General features: G+C 37.0%; 1 protein-coding gene across 1 annotated transcript; it reads right to left on the minus strand.

Moving 5' to 3' along the window:
* Window positions 1-14,014: 14,014 nt before the first annotated feature.
* Window positions 14,015-21,038, minus strand: il12bb (interleukin 12B, b). Its single transcript, XM_073825141.1, has 9 exons — window positions 21,014-21,038; window positions 20,768-20,849; window positions 17,129-17,395; window positions 15,504-15,609; window positions 15,220-15,392; window positions 14,558-14,718; window positions 14,359-14,477; window positions 14,244-14,277; window positions 14,015-14,147 (listed from the first exon to the last, which is right to left on the minus strand). The coding sequence occupies exons 2-8, from the start codon at window positions 20,847-20,849 to the stop codon at window positions 14,247-14,249; spliced, it is 939 nt and encodes a 312-aa protein (XP_073681242.1). The 5' UTR covers window positions 21,014-21,038; the 3' UTR covers window positions 14,015-14,147; window positions 14,244-14,246.
* Between the last annotated feature and the right edge of the window lie 746 nt (window positions 21,039-21,784).

Below are 21,784 nucleotides of genomic sequence, written 5' to 3' on the forward strand. Positions count from 1 at the left end.
TCTTGAGCATCAGTTAATGTGTTCATTCTTTGTAATAGTTATGTATGAGTCCCTCAATTGTTCTCAGTGTAAAAAGCTGGATCATTCATTTACTTTCGGAAAGGGTTCAAATTTGCAGATGCTGCTGGAAAACCAAAGAATGTGCAGGAGCTAGAGGATTTTTTCTGAAGAACAACAGGCAGCAGAACTGCTTAGGGCCAACAAAGAACTCATAAAAAATGATTACAAAACACAAAAACAATTGTGAATCATCCAGGAGGGTATGCAAACTTTGGAATGGGGTCATAAAATCAGTTATTAATTTGTCTTGTGGAGTATATTTAACATCTGTTGTATAAAATAGCTTATTCAGGGCAGTATTGATAAAAAAAACAACTTAAAAATAAAAATAAATATTTTTTTTTTTAAATATTAACATTTTGCATAATCTGCAGGGATATGTAAACCTATGAAAAAATACACAACTGTATTTAAACATTAAATTATTTAAACTGATTTACTTCTGTTTTTTGAGACTTTTAACTTTATATTCAAATCGACTTTTATTTTTATGATTTACATTTATATATTTAAAGTTATGCATTCACAATTCACATTTAAATATGTACACATTTAGATTTACTTATATTCAGACTTATAGCTATATATTCAAATTTATAACTATATTCAGATTTACTTTTATATAAGTATATATTAACAATTTAACTATATATTAACAATTTACATTTATATATTCAGACTTATAACTTTATTACATTCAGATTTACATTTATATATTCAGACTTATACAGTGGTGTGAAAAAGTGTTGGTCCCCTTCCTGATTTATTTATTTATTTATTTTTTTTTTTTTTGCATGTTTGTCACACTTTAATGTTTCAGTTCATTAAACAAATTTAAAAATTAAAGATAACACAAGTAGACACAACATGAAGTTTTTAAATTAAGTTTTTTTATGAAGGGAAAACAAAACTTAAACCCACATGGCCCCCCGTTAAAACATAACTGTGGTTTATCACACCTGAGTTCAGTTTCTCTAGCCAAACCCAGGCCTGATTATTGCCACACCTGTTCGCAATCATGAAAATCACTTTAATAGGACCTGCCTGACAAAGTGAAGTAGATCAAAAGATCCTCAAAAGCTATACATCATGTTGAGATCCGAAGAACTATAGGAACAAATGAAAAAGTAACTGAGATCTATCAGTCTGGAAAAGGTGATAAAGCCATTTCTAAAGCTTTGGGACTCCAGCGAACCACAGTGAGAGCCATTATGCACAAATGGCGAAAACATGGAACAGTGGTGAACCTTCCCAGAAGTGGCCGGCCGACCAAAATTACCCCAAAAGCACAGCGACGACTCATCCAAGAGGTCACAAAAGACTCCACAACAACATCTAAAGAACTGCAGGCCTCTCTTGCCTCAGTTAAGGTCAGTGTTCATGACTCCACCATAATGGTTAGAGAGTCGGACTTGTAACCCAAAGGTTGCGGGTTCGAGTCTCAGGTCCGGCAGGGATTGTCGGTGGAGAAGGTGAATAACCAGCACTTTCTCCACCCTCAATACCACGACTGAGGTGAGTCCCTTGAGCAAGGCACCGTACCCCCAACTGCTCCCTGGGCGCCGCAGCAATGGCTGCCCACTGCTCCGGGTGTGTGTTCACAGTGTGTGTGTGTGTTCACTACTGTGTGTGTGCACATGGATGGGTTAAATGCAGAGCACAAATTCCTAGTATGGGTCACCATACTTGGCCTCACTTCACCTCCTTTAAATCCACCTCTGAATGGCTGAAGAAAAACAAAAAGAAGACTTTGGAGTGGCCTAGTCAAAGTCCTGATCTGAACCTTATTGAGATGCTGTGGCATGACCTTAAAAAGGCGGTTCATGCTCGAAAACCCTCCAATGTGGCTGAATTGCAACAATTCTGGCAAGATCAGTGGCCAAAATTCCTGCACAGCGCTGTAACAGACTCTTTGCAAGTTATCGCAAACGCTTGATTGCAGTTGTTGTTGCTAAGGGTGGCCCAACCAGTTATTAGGTTTAGAGGGCAAACACTTTTTCACACAGGGCCATGTGGGTTTGGATTTTGTTTTCCCTCCATAACAAAAAACTTCAGAAAAAAAAAAAAAAAAACAGAAAGGGCCAACACTTTTTCACACCACTCTAACTATATATTCAGACTTAAAACTATATATTCAGATTTACATTTATATATTTAGACTTATAACTATACACTCAGATTTATTTTATATACAGGTGCATTTAAAAAAAAAACAATTAGAATATCCTGAAAAAGTGCTGAGATGGTATCAACTTTTAATTTACTTACTAAAAATGTCAAAACATATTGGCAAAACACATGGCAATTCCCTAATCAGCCACTAGGGTAAAAAGAAAGGTTTTGAAAGTTGTGCACTCTCCTCCCCTACGTTATAACACAGTTCTTATATCTATATCTACCCGATGGAAAAAGCTATTACAAAAATATTATTCATTTTGGAGATGCAATTCCCTAATCAGCCACTAGTAAAATTAATTGTTGTGAGAAATGTCCACTGCCCCCCTCTGTTGAGTGACACTGATTTCATGTCTATGACTTCCTGCTGAAGAAAGTTATTACAAAAAGAAGATTGATTTCGGACATTCAATTTCCTAATCAGCCACTTGGGGTAAAAAGAGAGGTTGTGAAAAATGCCCACTGTCCCCCTCCATTGAATGACACTGGTTTAATGTTTTTATCTTCTTGCTGTAAAAAGTTATTACAAAAAGAAGGTTACTTTTGGACATGCAATTCCCTTTTCTACCAGTAGGGGTAAATTGGAAGGTTGTGAAAAATGTCCACTCTCCCCTTCTATTGATTGACACTGGTCTCATGTCTCTATCTTCCTGCTGTAAAAAGTTATTACAAAAAGAAAGTTCATTTTGGACATGTAATTCCCTTTTCTACCTTTGGGGCTAAATTGGAAGGTTGTGAAAAATGTCCACTCTCCCCTTCTATTGATTGACATTGGTCTCATGTCTCTATCTTCCTGCTGTAAAAAGTTATTACAAAAAGAAAGTTCTTTTTGGACATGCAATTCCCTTTTCTACCAGTAGGGATAAATTGTAAGGTTGTGAGAAATGTCCACTGTCCCCTTCTATTGATTGACACTGGAGTCATGTCTCTATGATCCTGCTGACAAAAGTTATTACAAAATGAAGGTTCATTTTGGACATGCAATTCATTTTTCTAGCAGTAGGGGTAAATTGGAAGGTTGTGAAAAATGCCCACTGTCCCCCTCTATTGATTAACCCTGGTCTCATGTCTGTATCTTCCTGCTGTAAAAAGTTATTACAAAAAGAAGGTTAATTTTGGACATGCAATTCCCTTTTCTACCAGTAGGGGTAAAATGGAAGGGTGTGAAAAATGCCCACTGTCCCCCTCTATTGATTGACACTGGTCTCATGTCTCTATCTTCCTGTTGTAAAAAGTTATTACAAAAAGGAAGTTAATTTTGGACGTCCAATTCCATTTTCTACCAGTAGGGGTAAATTGGAAGGTTGTGAAAAATGTCCACTGTCCCCCTCTATTGATTGACAATGGAGTCATGTCTCTATCTTCCTGTTGTAAAAAGTTATTACAAAAAGGAAGTTAATTTTGAACGTGCAATTCCCTTTTCTACCAGTAGGGGTAAATTGGAAGGTTGTGAAAAATGTCCACTGTCCCCCTCTATTGATTGAGACATGTGACCAGTGTCAATCTTCCTGCTGTAAAAAGTTATTACAAAAAGGAAGTTAATTTTGGACATGTAATTCCCTTTTCTAACAGTAGGGGTAAATTGGAAGGTTGTGAAAAATGTCCATTGTCCCCCTCTATTGATTGACACTGGTCACATGTCTCTATCTTCCTGTTGTAAAAAGTTATTACAAAAAGGAAGTTAATTTTGGACGTCCAATTCCATTTTCTACCAGTAGGGGTAAATTGGAAGGTTGTGAAAAATGTCCACTGTCCCCCTCTATTGATTGACAATGGAGTCATGTCTCTATCTTCCTGTTGTAAAAAGTTATTACAAAAAGGAAGTTAATTTTGAACGTGCAATTCCCTTTTCTACCAGTAGGGGTAAATTGGAAGGGTGTGAAAAATGCCCACTGTCCCCCTCTATTGATTGACACTGGTCTCATGTCTCTATCTTCCTGTTGTAAAAAGTTATTACAAAAAGGAAGTTAATTTTGGACGTCCAATTCCATTTTCTACCAGTAGGGGTAAATTGGAAGGTTGTGAAAAATGTCCACTGTCCCCCTCTATTGATTGACAATGGAGTCATGTCTCTATCTTCCTGTTGTAAAAAGTTATTACAAAAAGGAAGTTAATTTTGAACGTGCAATTCCCTTTTCTACCAGTAGGGGTAAATTGGAAGGTTGTGAAAAATGTCCACTGTCCCCCTCTATTGATTGAGACATGTGACCAGTGTCAATCTTCCTGCTGTAAAAAGTTATTACAAAAAGGAAGTTAATTTTGGACATGTAATTCCCTTTTCTAACAGTAGGGGTAAATTGGAAGGTTGTGAAAAATGTCCATTGTCCCCCTCTATTGATTGACACTGGTCACATGTCTCTATCTTCCTGTTGTAAAAAGTTATTACAAAAAGGAAGTTAATTTTGGACGTCCAATTCCATTTTCTACCAGTAGGGGTAAATTGGAAGGTTGTGAAAAATGTCCACTGTCCCCCTCTATTGATTGACAATGGAGTCATGTCTCTATCTTCCTGTTGTAAAAAGTTATTACAAAAAGGAAGTTAATTTTGAACGTGCAATTCCCTTTTCTACCAGTAGGGGTAAATTGGAAGGTTGTTAAAAATGTCCACTGTCCCCCTCTATTGATTGAGACATGTGACCAGTGTCAATCTTCCTGCTGTAAAAAGTTATTACAAAAAGGAAGTTAATTTTGGACATGTAATTCCCTTTTCTAACAGTAGGGGTAAATTGGAAGGTTGTGAAAAATGTCCATTGTCCCCCTCTATTGATTGACACTGGTCACATGTCTCAATGATGCTGCTGACAAAAGTTATTACAAAATTAAGGTTAATTTTGGACATGCAATTACCTTTTCTACCAGTAGGGGTAAAATGGAAGGGTGTGAAAAATGCCCACTGTCCCCCTCTATTGATTGACACTGGTCTCATGTCTCTATCTTCCTGTTGTAAAAAGTTATTACAAAAAAGCGTTAATTTTGGATGTGCAATTCCCTTTTCTACCAGTGGGGGTAAATTGGAAGGTTGTGAAAAATGTCCACTGGTCCCCTCTATTGATTGACACTGGTCTCATGTCTCTATCTTCCTGTCGTAAAAAGTTATTACAAAAAGAAGGTTAATTTTGGACATGTAATTCCCTTTTCTACCAGTGGGGGTAAATTGGAAGGATGTGAAAAATGTCCACTGTCCCCCTCTATTTATTGACACTGGTCTCATGTCTCTATCTTCCTGTCGTAAAAAGTTATTACAAAAAGAAGGTTAATTTTGGACATGTAATTCCCTTTTCTACCAGTGGGGGTAAATTGGAAGGATGTGAAAAATGTCCACTGTCCCCCTCTATTTATTGACACTGGTCTCATGTCTCTATCTTCCTGTCGTAAAAAGTTATTACAAAAAGAAGGTTAAATTTGGACATGTAATTCCCTTTTCTACAAGTGGGGGTAAATTGGAAGGATGTGAAAAATGCCCACTGTCCCCCTCTATTGATTGAAACTGGAGTCATGTCTCTATCTTCCTGCTGTAAAAAGTTATTACAAAAAAAGGGTTAATTTTGGATGTGCAATTCCCTTTTCTACCAGTAGGGATAACTTGGAAGGTTGTGAAAAATGTCCACTGTCCCCCTTTATTGATTGACACTAGTCTCTTGTCTCTATCTTCCTGTCGTAAAAAGTTATTACAAAAAGAAGGTTAATTTTGGACATGTAATTCCCTTTTCTACCAGTGGGGGTAAATTGGAAGGTTGTGAAAGATGGCCACTGTCCCCCTCTTTTGATTGACACTGGTCCCATGTCTCTATGATCTTGCTGACAAAAGTTATTACAAAAAAAGGGTTAATTTTGGATATGCAATTCCCTTTTCTAGCAGTAGGGGTAAATTGGAAGGATGTGAAAAATGTCCACTGTCCCCCTGTATTGATTGACACTGGTCTCATGTCTCTATGATCCTGCTGATGAAAGTTATTTGAAAAAGAATGTTAATTTTGGACATGCAATTCCCTAATCAGCCATGGCTGTCTCCTGTCCCCTTCTATTGATTGACAGTGGTCTCATGTCTATAGGCCCTTTAACCCTTTCATGCATGAATTATGGAAAACATTATCTAAATTATTTTATGATTTTTTTTATAATTTTAACATGACGCTAAAATTGAATTCCATTTTCATAAAATTCAGTTCCATTAAAAAATGATTAACCTGTATATATATATATATATATGATTAATAAAACACATTGTAGGAACAATAACAATAGTTACATATGTGCAGAAACCTGTTAGCAATATAGGCAAACATAAAAAATAGCTGATTGTATGAACTTATTATACTTCATCCTTGTATTACTTACACTGTCCTCTGGATATTCTAAATTATTCTGTACTGACTCCTTGACCTGTGCAGTACATGTTTGGCAGGCAAAATGTAAATTTGTCTCCATATGTATGTGTAAAGTTGCCATTTAATGATATAATAATTCATTTTAAATGGTTATTTATGTTGATATATTTGTTATTTTACAATATAATACAATTTATAGCATCTGTACCATGCATGAAAGGCTTTACAAATAAGCTATCACAAAAACAACGCTCACTGAGCTACAGCAAAAAAAAAAAACAAAAAAAAAAAAAACGAAGAAAACTTGCACTTTCCCCACGGTCCCTTACTGAACGCTCCGCTGAGAGCGAGCTCTCCCGGCTTAATGCACATTGCGACGGCTTGTGCGGGGCAGTGCTCATTATACAGAGCGAAAATACTGAAAATGAAGGCTGTGAAACATGATCAGCTATGCCCTTTTGGCTATCACACCGTTTAGACTTTTTTAGGGCAAGTCGTTTTAAAGTTATTGGTGTTTATCGCTGACTGTGTCACGAATATCAAAAACAAAACCAATTTAACCCCGGTGAATTACGTACATATATAATTAATTAAATTAGCACCATAGTATCGTGTATCGGCGATCTCCCAGGCTGACGATAGGGCGATATGAAAATTGAGCATATCGCCCAACACTAGTAAAAGTCTATTCGTGTCTCAGCCGCGAAGCTGAGCTCTTATGTTCAGCCTCGTTCTGTGCGAGCTGCGCAGAGCGGCTGAAATGATAGTGTCTGACAGTTATACTTATAACATATGACAAAAATAATTTTCTAAATTATGTTGCACATTCCTCAAAAGTTCTTGTGATATCACTAGTTGACAACATAGTACTGTTTTCAGAAATCACAGGCTATGATATTGCGCAGGTGCACGTGATGTCACCGCTGTCAGAGACGACAGACTCGTGTGTCAGACTCATTTCAGAGCAAAATAATTAGGTCAAAAACGATTTAATATACTGCAAATAGCCTATTAGTTTTTTATGTTTATTTAAAATTAATTTAGACAGACAACAAGGCTACCAAGTACTGAGCACAGTGCGTATCTAATTAATGTAACGTACTTTTTTTTCCTTCTCCACAACGTCTTTTTTAGTCGATTTTTAGTCGAAAGTTTCAGGACTTCAGTCGACCAAGATTTTCTTTGGTTGATTACAGCCCTAGTAAATATATTGTTAATAAAACAACTTTCTCCAATATCCTGCCTGTAGTGTTTGTTCTATTGTATTTTCATTGTCTGGTATTGACTTTCATTTTAAACTGCAAATATATTGCATACAATTATTGCATGCTAGTATGTGTTCTGTTGATAGCTTATAGACTTTCTACTGTTATCAACTGTTTTTCACTTTAATTGGATAGTTCTAAAATATATCTACAAATGCTTAGTTGAGAATGCCTACTAATAGTCTGCTGAATGTAAACTTTAGATTAGTTGACACACAACAGATGCACAACTAATGTTTAGTTAACTATCAACAGATAACAAACTAGTGATTTTGGTAAAAATGAGATGGTTAAGTAATTATTCATTTGATGTATTTGAGGCTCTTAAGTAAGGATGATATAATATGCTGTTGATCATATGTTGACATGACTGTAGACTATCAACTGACAGATTAATTTTAATGGTAGACAATTTAGAAGATGGTAACACAATCTACAGAAAGTTAGCTGACTATTAGTTAATAACATGTTGAAAAAGACATACTGGTAGTCAACATGCACATTTTGTAAAATCTATAAATTAGAAACTAACATGCACTTTATAATCTACAGGCAGTTAGTTGAATGTATGTTGCTTGTCTGTTGAAACAATGTTGTTGAATGTCAACTGATGCACTGTTGACATGCAACTAAATGAATACTGATAACTAGTAGAGTGTCAACAGATGGACCATCGAAATAAAGTGTTACCATCTCAGGTTGCTTTCATCTAGAACTTCATCTCTCTTATGTTTGAAGTCAACATGGGAGAAAGAGTTAGAGCTTAGCTTGTCTAAAGAGCTATGGTCCGAGGCCCTTGCTAGAGTTAATTCTACTTCTGCCTGTGCCCGGTTAAGTTTAATTCAGCTAAAGGTGTTGCACCGAATCCACTTTACCAAAGCTAGACTCCATAAATTGTTTCCAGAAACAGATGACACTTGTATTAGATGCTCCTTCTCTCCAGCTGACCATGTTCATACATTTTTCAGTTGCCCTAAATTGGCTTTATACTGGGCTTCCTTTTTTGATTTTCTTTCAAGGGCTTTACATATTTCTCTTTCTCCTTGTCCAATGGTTGCTATCTTTGGTGTGTCTGTGTCTTCTTCTACTCTTTCGAAACAACAAACAGATGTCATTGCATTTGCCTCCCTTGTTGCTAGAAGATGCATTTTGTTACATTGGAAGTGTCCATCTCCACCCCCAACTACCTCCTGGTTAAAAGACCTCATGTCACTCCTTTCTCTAGAAAAATTGAAGTACACTATTCAGGGCTCAACTGTTAAATTCTATAAAATTTGGAATCCCATCATAAATACCTTTGACTCTTTAACCTCACTAGATTCTGACTGAGTTTTGTTAGTATGTGAATATACTTTTATATGTATAATTGTTTTGGTTAATTTAGTTGTTGTTGTTGTTGTTGTTTTCCTCTCTTATTTGAAAAATGTCATTATATACATTTCATACTTTTGTAAATATATAGTATGTATAGTATATATAATTTCATTATAATCCTCCTGAGGGGTTTATGGGTTGGGAAGTAAGTGGGCATAGGGGAAAAAAACACAGTTTTTCTCACTGTACTGTTTTGTGTTACATCTGTCTCACTATGTGATGTTTCATTAACAAATTTCAGGAGGAGCTCGCGCAGATAATTAACACGGCCAATTCATCATCAGCAATCACTCCCTATCCAATCACTCTCCCTATCCAATTACTACAGTCCCTTTAAATAACCAAGCAGTCCTACCTTCAGCTATCTCTGATTCCAGCATCGCTGCAAAATGTCCGAGACTGAAACGCCTCCCGAGGACTACTCCACGGACTCTGATAGTCCTGCCGTCGAGCCCACCAACGCTTCGCAGGACCCCACAAACGAGCCCGCGGCTGCATCGCGGGGCCGCAGGCCCTCTCGCACCGCCGCTGCTCGCTCTCCAAGACGCCAGACCACGCCTTCTCCAACACCTTCCAGGCGTCAGACGTCTTCGCCAGCGTCATCATACGCTTCGGCCCTCTCCTCCGCCCCAGCTAAGGGGAAATGGACCTTTCGAGCTTCTCGGCCTCTACGAATCCCTCCAACCGAGGGAGAAACCAAAAGCCACGCCTCCCTCCAAGGCTGCTCGCAGAGCGCGCGCGGACCGCGGCGCTCCATACTCCACGCCGAGACGCAGCAAAAGGTCGTCTCCTGTGAATTGTTTGTCTGCAGAATTACTCCATCACCCTGACTCACATTTTACTGATTATGTCCTTTCAGGTCTCACGCACGGCTTCCACCCCGGCATCCTAAGTCTCCCCTCCCAAAGCCTCGTCTGCCCAAATCTCAACTCTGCTCTCACCGAACCCGAAGTTGTCGACGACCTGATCAAAAAGGAAATCGAGTCCAGCTTCATGATCGGCCCCTTTCCCACCCCCCCTTCCCCATTTTTCGAGTCAGCCACCAGGAAATTCTCAGGCAAAAAACGCCTTATTATTGACCTGTCATCTCCCCATAATTCCCCATTCCCAAGCATTAACAGCCTCATCCCGCTCGAAGAGTTCTCTCTTTATTACCACGACGTCGACCAAGCCATCACGCTGATTAAAAAGGCTGGTCGCGGCGCTTGGCTGGCCAAAGTCGACATTACTTCCGCCTTCAAAGTAATGCCCATCCACCCTGATTTCTGGCACTTATTTGGCATCCGCTGGAAAAACTAATTCTATTTCGCCGTCCGCCTCACGTTCGGCTGCAGAAGCAGCCCTAAAATTTTCGACACTTTGTCGGAGGCAATTTGCTGGATCCTCTCCAACAACTACAACATTCCCTATCTGATCCATCTCCTAGACGATTTTTTAATCATCTCGCCTGCAGACTCCGTCCCAGCCGCCCACCTCTTGACAACCCAAAAGCTGTTTTCTGAGCTCGGGGTTCCCCTCGCTAAGGAAAAAACCGAGGGCCCTGCCACTTCTATCGAATTTTTGGGTATCAATTTGGATTCCCAAAAATTCCAGGCCTCCCTTCCTAAGGAAAAAATTGACAGAACTATTCTGGTAGCCTCCACCCTGATAACCAGCTCCAGCTGTTCAAAACGCGAGCTGTTATCCGTCCTGGGCCATCTAAATTTCGCCATGCGCATAATCCCCCAAGGCCGCCCCTTCATCTCTCATCTCACGCTCGAGCGCCCCGCTTATTTCCCTATGCCACAGCAATGCCCGCTCACGCTCGAGCGCCCCGCTTATTTCCCCATGCCACAGCAATGCCCACTCATGCTCGAGCACCCCGCCTATTCCCTTTACGCACTGCAATGCCCGCTCTCGCTGCAGCCCCCGCTTATTTTCCCACGCCGCAGCAGTGCCCGCTTACGCTCGAGCGCCCCGCTTATTTCCCCATGCCGCAACACTGCCCGCTCACGCTCGAGCGCCCCGCTTACGCACTGCAATGCTCGCTCTCGCTGCAGCCCCTGCTTATTCCCCCACGCCGCAGCAGTGCCCGCTCACGCTCGAGCACCCCGCTTATTTTCCCATGCCACAACAATGCCCGCCCATGCTCGAGCGCCCCGCCTATTCCCTTTACGCACCGCAATGCCCGCTCTCGCCGCAGCCCCCGCTTATTTTTTCACGCCGCAGCAGTGCCCGCTCACGCTCGAGCGCCCCGCTTATTTCCCCATGCCACAGCAATGCCCGCTCACGCTCGAGCACCTCGCTTATTTTCCCATGCCGCAGCAATGCCCGCTCACGCTCGAGCGCCCCGCTTACGCACTGCAATACCCGCTCTCGCTGCAGCCCCTGCCTATTTTTCCATGCCGCAGCAATGCCCGCTCTGACTAGAGCGCCCCGCTTATTTTCCCATGCAGCAGCAATGCCCGCTCTGACTAGAGCGCCCCGCTTATTCCCCTTTCACGCAGCAATACCAGCCCACGCTGCAGCCCCCGCCAGTCCCTTTTAGCACAGCAAAGCCCACTCATCCCAGAGCACCTAGCATGTTTCCCCTCCGCCGCAGCAGTACCCACCCCCAAGAGAACGCCATTCTTCATTCCCCCACATAAGGTTTTCTTTGCTTTTCCTTCCCTAGCAGGGCCCGCAGCAGCTCCTCCCGCGCTTCCCCGCTGCTAATCGTCCAGCATCCCTCCAGCCCAAGTTAAGCTTTTTTTGGGGGGCCACCTGGCTGCTGTCCTGCAGTTATCTTGCACTTTGGGGAGCGCTATTGGATTGGGGCCAAATGCCGAGCTCGGACCCCTCTCCCTGGGCAGGGGGAGTGCCCCGGGCTCGGGAATGACTACCGAGCTCGGAGCCCTCTCCCGGACAGCATGCCAAACACGCTTAACTTTTACGCTGTTTATTATATGCAAAAGCGAACTAGTGAAATAAAAAAAAAAAAACTTACAATACTGACATTGACAACACCTAAAAATAAATTCTTATGAATATTGAAATCACGGTATTGTATTATTATTGTATTCAATTGTCATAGTAATGCCTTTATGTTTACAATTGCATTATTATATTGTTTAATCGTTCACTTAATATCACATGATAACATTTCGTTCTGTGTGATTTCTGCTGCCACTCGTTTCGAAAAATAGGCCGACATAATGTTAAACAAGACACTTTGAACCCTTAAAATTAATAACATTACTGCAAACATTTAACCATTACTTGTTATGTAATATTTACTTTCTGTTCCATAGGACACAAAAGGAGTTTTCTCTAACATGCTGTGACTGAACATGGAATCATAAAATACACCAAAAACTTAATTACAAAAGGAATCTATTTTATTCCTACGATGTAATCCAAATCTTCAGAATCCATACAACTGTGAGAAAAAGAAGCAAATCTTTATTTGGCAATCTTCATCTCCATCCTGAGCAGTGAGCGACTGACGGTGTGTTCCAAATGGGATATATCGCCCTCCGAAGGGAACTTCACAATATAAACAATCATAGCCGCCATATTGAAATGTCGTTCCAAACCCAAGTGCTCAAAACTAGCCACTTCAAAGGGCCCTTCGGAATGAAGGATTTCGAAGGGTACAACTGATGGACACTTCGGGCCCCCATGATTCTTTGTGCAGATTCTTTGCATGATGACGGCGCCCATGTATGCATGCATGAGGTAATGTGGATTTTTGTAAATTATTTAATAATTCAAGTATTCTTACCTGCACGAAATAATGCTATTTTTTATGCACAAATTCATGACAATTCATGTAGCATATGCATAGATTTATGTGGATTTAAGTGGATAGTAAAGACCTTTTCTTTCTTTCTTTTTTTTGGTGAAAAAAGAAAACATAATGATCATAAGTCTTGATGATGTACCCATCTTAGTTAATGTCTTAGTTAAGGTGTTGTTCATCCATGAAATCATGAATAAAAGACTTTAAAATCATGATAGTTCCTGATAATTCATGAGATATTAATGCGTGAAGTAATGCATAATTCATGGTAATTCATGTACCCTAACGTAAAGTGTTACCCCAAGAAAAGTACTGTAAAGTGTTACATATATTTAATATTAATATATTTTAAAAAATAAAATTAAATTAAACTATTATTAAAACTTTTTAACACTATTAATGTCCAAAATAGCTTTTTCAAAGCATGGTTCTTTACCTTATAAAACGGGTTCTATTTAGCTGTCTGCTTTTTTCTGCTGTTACAAGCCAAAGAACCCTGGTCTGGTGATGTTTTGAACCTTTTTTCTTAAAGGTTGTATCAGCGATTTCAAGCCTGAAACATAAAGTGTCAAATTCAGCTTACCTTTCTTCACGATCCGCTCGCTGCCTGCCCCATAAATCGAGTGTAAAAAAAAAACGCGTCTCTCTGGTCAGCCTACTGGTGCCTACTTTCCAACTGGTGCAGGGATGTGAAGGAGGCGGAGCAAAAGTCCACAACACCAAACCCCTGACGGTGATTGGTTGGAACACTGTTTGTTTTTCTGTGGAATAGTTGATAGCACCGGTTGTTTGTTTTTTTGGCATTTCTCGGACCCTAGGCTGACCAGAGAGACACGTTTTTTTTACAGTCGATTTATGGGGCAGGCAGCGAGCGGATCGTGAAGAAAGGTCAGCTGAATTTGACACTTTATGTTTTAGGCTTGAAATCGCTGATACAACCTTTAAGAGTGCAGGAATGAAACTCTCAGTGCTTAACTAACACAGACCCTATTACATAACACTATAAAAAAGAAAGTAGAAAAAACTTTCATCCAATATATTTTTATTGATATAAAAAAGTATTGAATAAATAAATTTCACCATGGCAAATTTTAAAAATACAAAATATATATAAATATGAATAGTTTTCAAATTAATATTTTGTCAGAAATAGAAAGCGTATTGTCAAGCAGAGGGGCATGTGACCTGCATTTATAAAACAAATAATTGACAAATGTCAGGATAATAGCTTTAGGACCAAAAATGACCAATATGGTAATTAAAACACAAATAAACACTAACCTTTTATTTTTCTGAGGTATGCCGGTGTTTTCTCCTGTTACACAATAGATGTAGAATGTAAAGATGAATATTTGCATAAAACACATAATAATACTCAAGGTTAAACTGTACTTACTGCTGATGGTGATTCCAGTCACCCCAAACTTTTTTAGTAAGCAGGTCCTGTGCTCGGACGCAGAAAGTATATGCTCTTTTAACTTTCACCTTGTAATGTGTCTCGTTGGTTTCATTTTCCTATTTTAAGAAATTATTCTTTAATATTTTGATGTTAATAAAAAACAACAAAACATCAAAAAAGTAAACATTTTTCTTACTTCAACACGACTTCCTGTGTAGTCACAGCTATGATTATTGGGAACCACTTTTACTTCATAGGAGAGAGGAAAGAAACTGCAGGGGAAACTCCACGTTTCAGGGGGGTGCCATTCAAATACATTGTCTTGGATCTTGGTGATACTAACTTTATCTGGCTTGACTGAGGGTATAAAATAACGGTTTAATGGAAATCAGCAGTTTAGTACAGTGGGGCTGGGACCCATGAGGGGGTCTCAAGATGATTTAAAATGGATGGCCTGAGAATAACATATTTATTTAGTTAGTTAATTAGTTAGTGAACTATTAAATTAAAACTTTTTAAATCCTGAAATGCAACTATTTTTATTATCATTATTGTATATATTTATATATTCATTTAAATATTTACTTTTAGTAATTTTAGGAATGTCTAAACATTAAAATAACATTTTAAGCACTTGTTTTGGTGTTAACTAACATACAAAAGCACATGTAATGTACTAATTTAACTGCAGAGTGTTATTTAATTTTATATACATTCAAAGTTATATTTGAAGTATATTTTAAATGTACTTACAACTTCAGTTGTATTAAACTTTTAAACTACAGAAGCATGGCACACTAGTACAAAACGGATGTGCAATGCATGTAGCAACCACCAGGGGGTACAGAAAGCTCTTACCAATATCTCGGATGAGGAAAGTCCTTTGGTGTTCCTCCAGCCGATACAGATTTCTGACCAACAGCGTGAGGTTGATGCTTCTAGACTCCTCGGAGTACGGACAGTAATCTTTTTCAATACAAGTCAGCCCAGATATATCAGAGTCCAGAGTGCAGTTGATGAGACTAGAGTTTCTGTGTAAACACAATCCTGTTTTAGCGTTTCAACATAAGCCTAATTAAATTGATTGTTTAGGTCTATACCTAAACAATTAATCCAGAATAAGAATAATCATAAATCTTTACCGGGTTGCTTTGAAAAATACCACAGCTCTTTGGATTCTTTCCTGATGCCATTTCCAAGAGCAATGAAATTGTCCATTATAGTTCCTTGCGGTGCAAGAAATGAATTCTAGGCAGAAAAACAGCTAATACTTTACATTCATACTTATGTTATACAAAACATATGCAAATTTAATACATTTCATAAGCAATAAGAGCAACCATAAGCCGAAGTTGTGAGTCTGTGACAAATTACTTAATTCTGAGTGAATCACTGAATCATTTGGTTCATTCATAGATCCATCAATAATCAATTAAGCAAGACTGGTGAAATAAAACTATATTAATAGATTTTACCATACCTCCCCTAGCTACTTAATCACAGTCCATTAAGATGCATTATCTAATTAAATATGCACTAATATGCATACAATTAAAATTAGAAAATAGATAAAATTAGAAAAAAAGATAAAACAGAAATATGAACATTGTATAAAGTTAGGTTAAAAAAAATCTTGTTTCATTATGTTAACAAATTAAAGATTTTTACATATCTCTTTTTATCACTTATAAATCAGAAGATCCTGCTAAAAGGTACTGAGGTAATGAGGCAATAATATATTAACAAAACCCTCAGTAAAAACCTTAAGAATAAAGGTAAGGATAAAACTGGAAAGTATGTTTTCTGAATCAGTGCTTGAGGACATCTCAAGCACTGGAAAATGGATTGATGGCTGGATGAATGGTCTTTAAAGATATGTATTGTACTTTAAATGTAGAGATCCAAATACATAAATTGTCATAGAATAAACTTTGATGTTTTCTTTCCATTAGAAGATTTTTAGAAGATATTTTTTAATAGGCCTATATTTTAATACTTTTTGTTTATTTCAAGATTGAAGTGAATTTTATAGCAAGTAAAATTATTTCTAGTAAAAATGTCTTTACATATTAGATGTTTTGTTTAAATGTAAGGCATAAACTATATATATATATATGTGTGTGTGTGTGTGTGTGTGTGTGTGTGTGTGTGTGTGTGTGTGTGTGTGTGTGTGTGTGTGTGTGTGTGTGTGTGTGTGTGTGTGTGTGTGTGTGTGTGTGTGTGTGTGTGTACCTGGTATTCATCATGTTGTGGGGACCAAATGTCCCCACAAGGATAGGAATACCAGTAGATTTTGACCTTGTGGGGACATTTCTCAGGTCCCCATGAGGAAACAGGCTTATAAATCATGCACAATGAGTTTTTTTTGAGGAAGTAAAGGTGTGCACAATCTCCTGTGAGGGCTAGGTTTAGGTGTAGGGTAGGTGTAGGGCGATAGAAAGTACGGTTTGTACAGTATGAAAACCATTACGCCTATGGAATGTCCCCATAAAACATGTAAACCCAACATGTGTGTGTGTGTGTGTGTGTGTGTGTGTGTGTGTGTGTGTGTGTGTGTGTGTGTGTGTGTGTGTGTGTGTGTGTGTGTGTGTGTGTGTGTGTGTGTGTGTGTGTGTGTGTGTGTGTGTAACAAAATTATACAAAAAAATGTTTTTCTATCAATAGTCAAGAAATGCTGTTCAGCTATATTTTGGGACTAGAATGTTTTAATGAACAGTAGGCTACCCACTAAAATGAATTCCAGTATAAGCGTGACCTTCATATTTACCTTTGTCAATAGATTGTATAAGAACTCCTCCTTTGGGAAACTCAACTGGATGGACCAGTAGTAGTGTATAATTCAGAAGATCTCTGTTTGGTCTGTGACATGTGAAGTTTCCCCCGTGGAGCCCATCTATTGTAACAATAATGTGGTTTCCTATCTCAGAGATGCTTTCCCCATTCCTTTCCCAGTAAATTTGCTCTCCTTTATATTGCTCTCCACACTGTAGCGATACGTCAAAGCTGGATAAATCTGATACCTCCAAAGCCGCAACTACAACAGTAAAGTTTATTCATCAGACTCACCACTTGATATCATAGCACAGTAAATAATGTCTTTTATAACAAGTCATATATTTTTATTCACCAAGGATGTATTAAATTGTTCAAACGACAGTAAAGACAATGTTACAAAATATTATTATTATTTTATATATATATATATATATATATATATATATATATATATATATATATATAAATAATGCTGTTAAACTGTGTTCATGATAGACTCCTGGGAAAATACAATCCTGGTAAATACATGTCTTTGTTTTACACATCCTTTTTTGTAGTACTTATTAATTTTTTAACTCTTGTTATTAATCATCATGTTATGTATTTACTGAGTACGACAAGAGTTAATTTAAAGTAAAAGTTAAAGGTAAAACAGTAGAATGTGCATTTAAGATGCCACAAAGATATTGTATGCCATGTCTTGAGGATAGTGGACAGATTGTGTTTCAGTGTATAAAGAAACTAGGTTACTGTTAGTGATGCTTCAATGTGGAAAACAGTTGTTGTTTTTACCCAGCAGTTTTAGTTTTAGACTGCTTTTATTGTTTTTATTACAGTGTTTATCTGCTCTTAAAAAATAAAAAAATAAAACTGCTCTTATTTATTTATTTATTAACACATTTTGTAACGAATTACAACTACTCACGTTACTGTAATTAAGTACATTTTTTGGGTATTTGTACTTTCATGAGTATAATTTTAAGTCTGTAATTTTACTTGTACTTGAGTACAAATTAACCTGAGTAATTTACTTAATTACTTTTAAAATCACAATTCGTTACAGAGTACTGCAATTTGAATATTATATTTTAACCACTGACCAGCATTTCGGTACCCAATAAAAATCTATCTTCTTAACGGACCAATGAAAAGCCTGGTATAGTATTTGAACCGAAAAACAAGTTCCGTTTATTTTTATTTATTTTTTCCGGCGCGCTATTGATAAGATAATCATCACTAGAACTAGGGCTGGGCGATAAATCGATTTTATATCGATTAACTCGAATGTGTAGTTTACATCGATTTGTTTAAATGAAATTCTCTTTTATATCCGCCGACGCTCCTCTCTGGGCTCCAGCAGTTCCGAATGGGCTCAGCCCTCCCCAGCGCATTCACCATATTAGAAACACTGATATACTCTGTATATATTTGTTTTCAGAAAGGCATGGAAAAAAAATAATGGGAGCCACTAAAGGGATATGATTAGCTACTTGTTAGCCAGTTAGCCGGACCCGATCAGCATATTTGTGTTTGCGCTCAGGGGATCTTCAAAGGTTTCTAGGCTACATGTTTTTACAACATAGAGTAATATATCACGGACATATCTCACGAATCTTTTCAGAAACAAAGTGTAGAGAGTGTAAATAAGAGACTGATTGTACAGTATAGCGAGCATTGTTGATTATAATAGAGCTTTGTGATATTGCGATCCAAGATGAGTAACAGTTTTTAATATTTTTTAAGGGAGTTTGTATATGAGATATTGATTTAACACAGCAGTTAAATAAAAAAATAAGTTATTGTCTGACTATAACACTATTGCCTAATTTTGCTCTATTTCGTGGTCAAAAGTAGCCTGAAACAAGTCACATCTGAGCCTGTGAGCGTTTATGAATGAACGTGCGTTTTTAAACGAATCTAGTGAAATGATTCAATTTCCCATTCATAAAAGCAGCTCACTTATTCTGAGTGAACCAGCGGTTCCAACGAATCAAATTAATGATAAGATTATTGCTGCCACCTGCTGGCAGATCGTTTCAGTTATTTAAATCATTTAATATTTCTGTATTCAAAATTTAGTATTTTCATATACGATATAACTGCAAGAGAAAAGCATGGAAATATATATTTTCCTCCCACCGCATATTTATTTGTCTTACAAACATTTACTGTTTCCAGTATAATAAGAATGGGGACTGGTGGAAAGCGATCACTGATGCAGTTGCAATGTATATTGCAAAATATATGGTGCCCATATGTTGTGGAAAAGCTGGGGTTTCTTTACATGCTAAATGTCGTGGGGTTGGGGGGGAGGGGGGGTCTGTTTAAATCGTAAATCTGATTTTTTTGTGAAAAAATCTGGGATTTTATTTTTAGGTCATTTGGCCCAGCTCTAACTAGAACATGCAAATCTATCATCATTGTAATACAGACAGTATTAATTAATTCCTAATTTGTTTATTTGTTCTTATTGCATTGCTTACTGTGTACTTGTTTTAATATCTTAAATATATATATATATATATATATATATATATATATATATATATATATTAGTAAGGTATACTGTTTTTTTCTGCTTATTGTGTTATGTAATGAATGGAAAATATATAGGGTGATTAACCTATAATTTAATTTGTATAGCGTGTGCTTTATTGTCTGGATCTTGTCTGATTCAGCAATTATGGATAATTCAATAACCAGCTAAAAAGTAATTAGTACTCTGAGTAGTTTTTATGAAGAGTAATTTGTACTTTTACTTAATTACTTTTTTAACACCAGTACTTTTACTTGTAATTGAGTACAATTTCAGCAATGTAACGGTACTTGTAATTGAGTATACATTTTCAGTACTCTTTCCACCACTGCATTTTGCACACCTACTTTTGAAATAAACATACTTTGTTTTCGATTTTCCTTGTTGCTTTTAAGTAGTTGCTTTAAAGGGTTCTTCACAGCGATGACATAGAAGAACCATTTTTGGTTCCACCAAGAACCATTCAGTCAAAGGTTCTTTAAAGAACCATCTCTTTCTTAACTTTTTATAATCTGAAGAACCCTCTTTTGCCACAAAGAACCTTTTGTGAAACAGAAAGGTTCTTCAAATGTTAAAGGTTCTTTATAGACCCATAAAAGGTTCTTCTATGGCATCATGAAACACCTTTATTATAAGAGTGTACTGTTTGGGTCCCTTACCACACAAAAATATTTCCACTAAATTTTTACACAAAAATATTAAGCAGCACAACGTTATTCCAACACTGATAATAAAAAAATGTTTCTTACACACCAAATCATTTATATTAGCATGATTTCTGAAGGATCATGAAACTGTAAAGATTTGAATAATGGCTTCTGAAAATTCAACATTACAATTACTTAAAAACAATTACTTAACAACCCCAAAGTTTTGACCAGGAGTGTATATATATATATATATATATATATATATATATATATATATATATATATTAATTACCATCACTTTCTATATATAGTATAAATTACTTTACTTTCACTTTTGAACAATTAAATACCTCCTTGTTGTATACATGTATATAAATTGTATATATATATAAAAAAAAAAATCAGCAAGAGATTCCAAAAAAAATGGGATTTGAACAATAGTCACCATTTGGCTTGATGAACCTCAACGAAGTGCTGCCTGCCAACTGAAGTACAGCTTGGAGAATAACATAGACAATCTTGTTCATCTGAATAAATGTAAAAATTGTAATGTGAATAATTAAGTTATTAAATGAAATAAAGAGGTAATAGTATTAATTACGTTTTATTATTAAAAACTATATATTGATTTAATATTTTATTGTGATAGACACCTTCTTTTGAATCTTACCTTGCGAACTTAAGAACTTACCTTGAGAACTTGAGTTGTGATGACTCTTTCCTTTTCCCTTTCACTGAAGTAGTATTAGACCTGAGCAACATTTATATATGTATGCAATACAGAAGTGTGAATTTCCAGCAAGGAGAAGTATCACGCTTTGAGGAAACCAATGTGGTCAGTCCAGTTTTCATTTGGGATTTCCATGAGCTGTGTAACAGTGCTTGTTATGTGTTAGGGGCTTTAACAGGAGCAATTACGCATGAGAATGTACAGGTCATCTCTCACAAATTAAATAATTTTCTCTGAGTGACATTTATGTTGGTAGTATTGTGTGTGTGTCATGTTTTGAGTGCTGTTGTGTTTATTTTTTGTTTGTTGTTTTTGCACTTTTGTTTTCAGTCACAAATCCCCAAATATGCACTGCTGTTCAAAAGTTTGGGATCAGTAAGATTTGTACTGTTTTTAATGAAGTCACTTATACTCATCAATGTTGCTTTTATTTGATATATATGACATTTATTTGATATTTTTTATTTCAAATACCTGTTTTCTATTTAACATACTTTAAAATATAATTTATTACTGTGATTTTTACCGGCCATTCTTCCAGTCTTCAGTGTCACATGATCCTTTAGAAATCATTGTGTGTTTGTTTGTTTGTTTGTTTTTTGACCAGTACAATTTTGTCAGCATTTATTCAAAATATAAATATCAATTGTAAATCTTACATTTTTAAATAGATATAAAAGACATCAATATGGGCCTCACACACTCTTTCTGGAGATGCTAACTTTGAACCTT

This window comes from Garra rufa, chromosome 19 (genome assembly GCF_049309525.1).
Source record: "Garra rufa chromosome 19, GarRuf1.0, whole genome shotgun sequence".
Lineage (NCBI taxonomy): Eukaryota > Metazoa > Chordata > Actinopteri > Cypriniformes > Cyprinidae > Garra > Garra rufa.

What these genes read in the sequence shown, in the direction of transcription:
- il12bb (XM_073825141.1), bottom strand. Translation starts at nt 20,849, where the DNA reads ATGAACAAGATTGTCTATGTTATTCTCCAAGCTGTACTTCAGTTGGCA. An exon ending in TATACAATCTATTGACAAAG is followed by an intron (nt 15,610 to 17,128) that starts GTAAATATGAAG and finishes TTTTCTGCCTAG; the next exon opens with AATTCATTTCTTGCACCGCA. An exon ending in ACACAGGAAGTCGTGTTGAA is followed by an intron (nt 14,478 to 14,557) that starts GTAAGAAAAATG and finishes TTCTTAAAATAG; the next exon opens with GAAAATGAAACCAACGAGAC.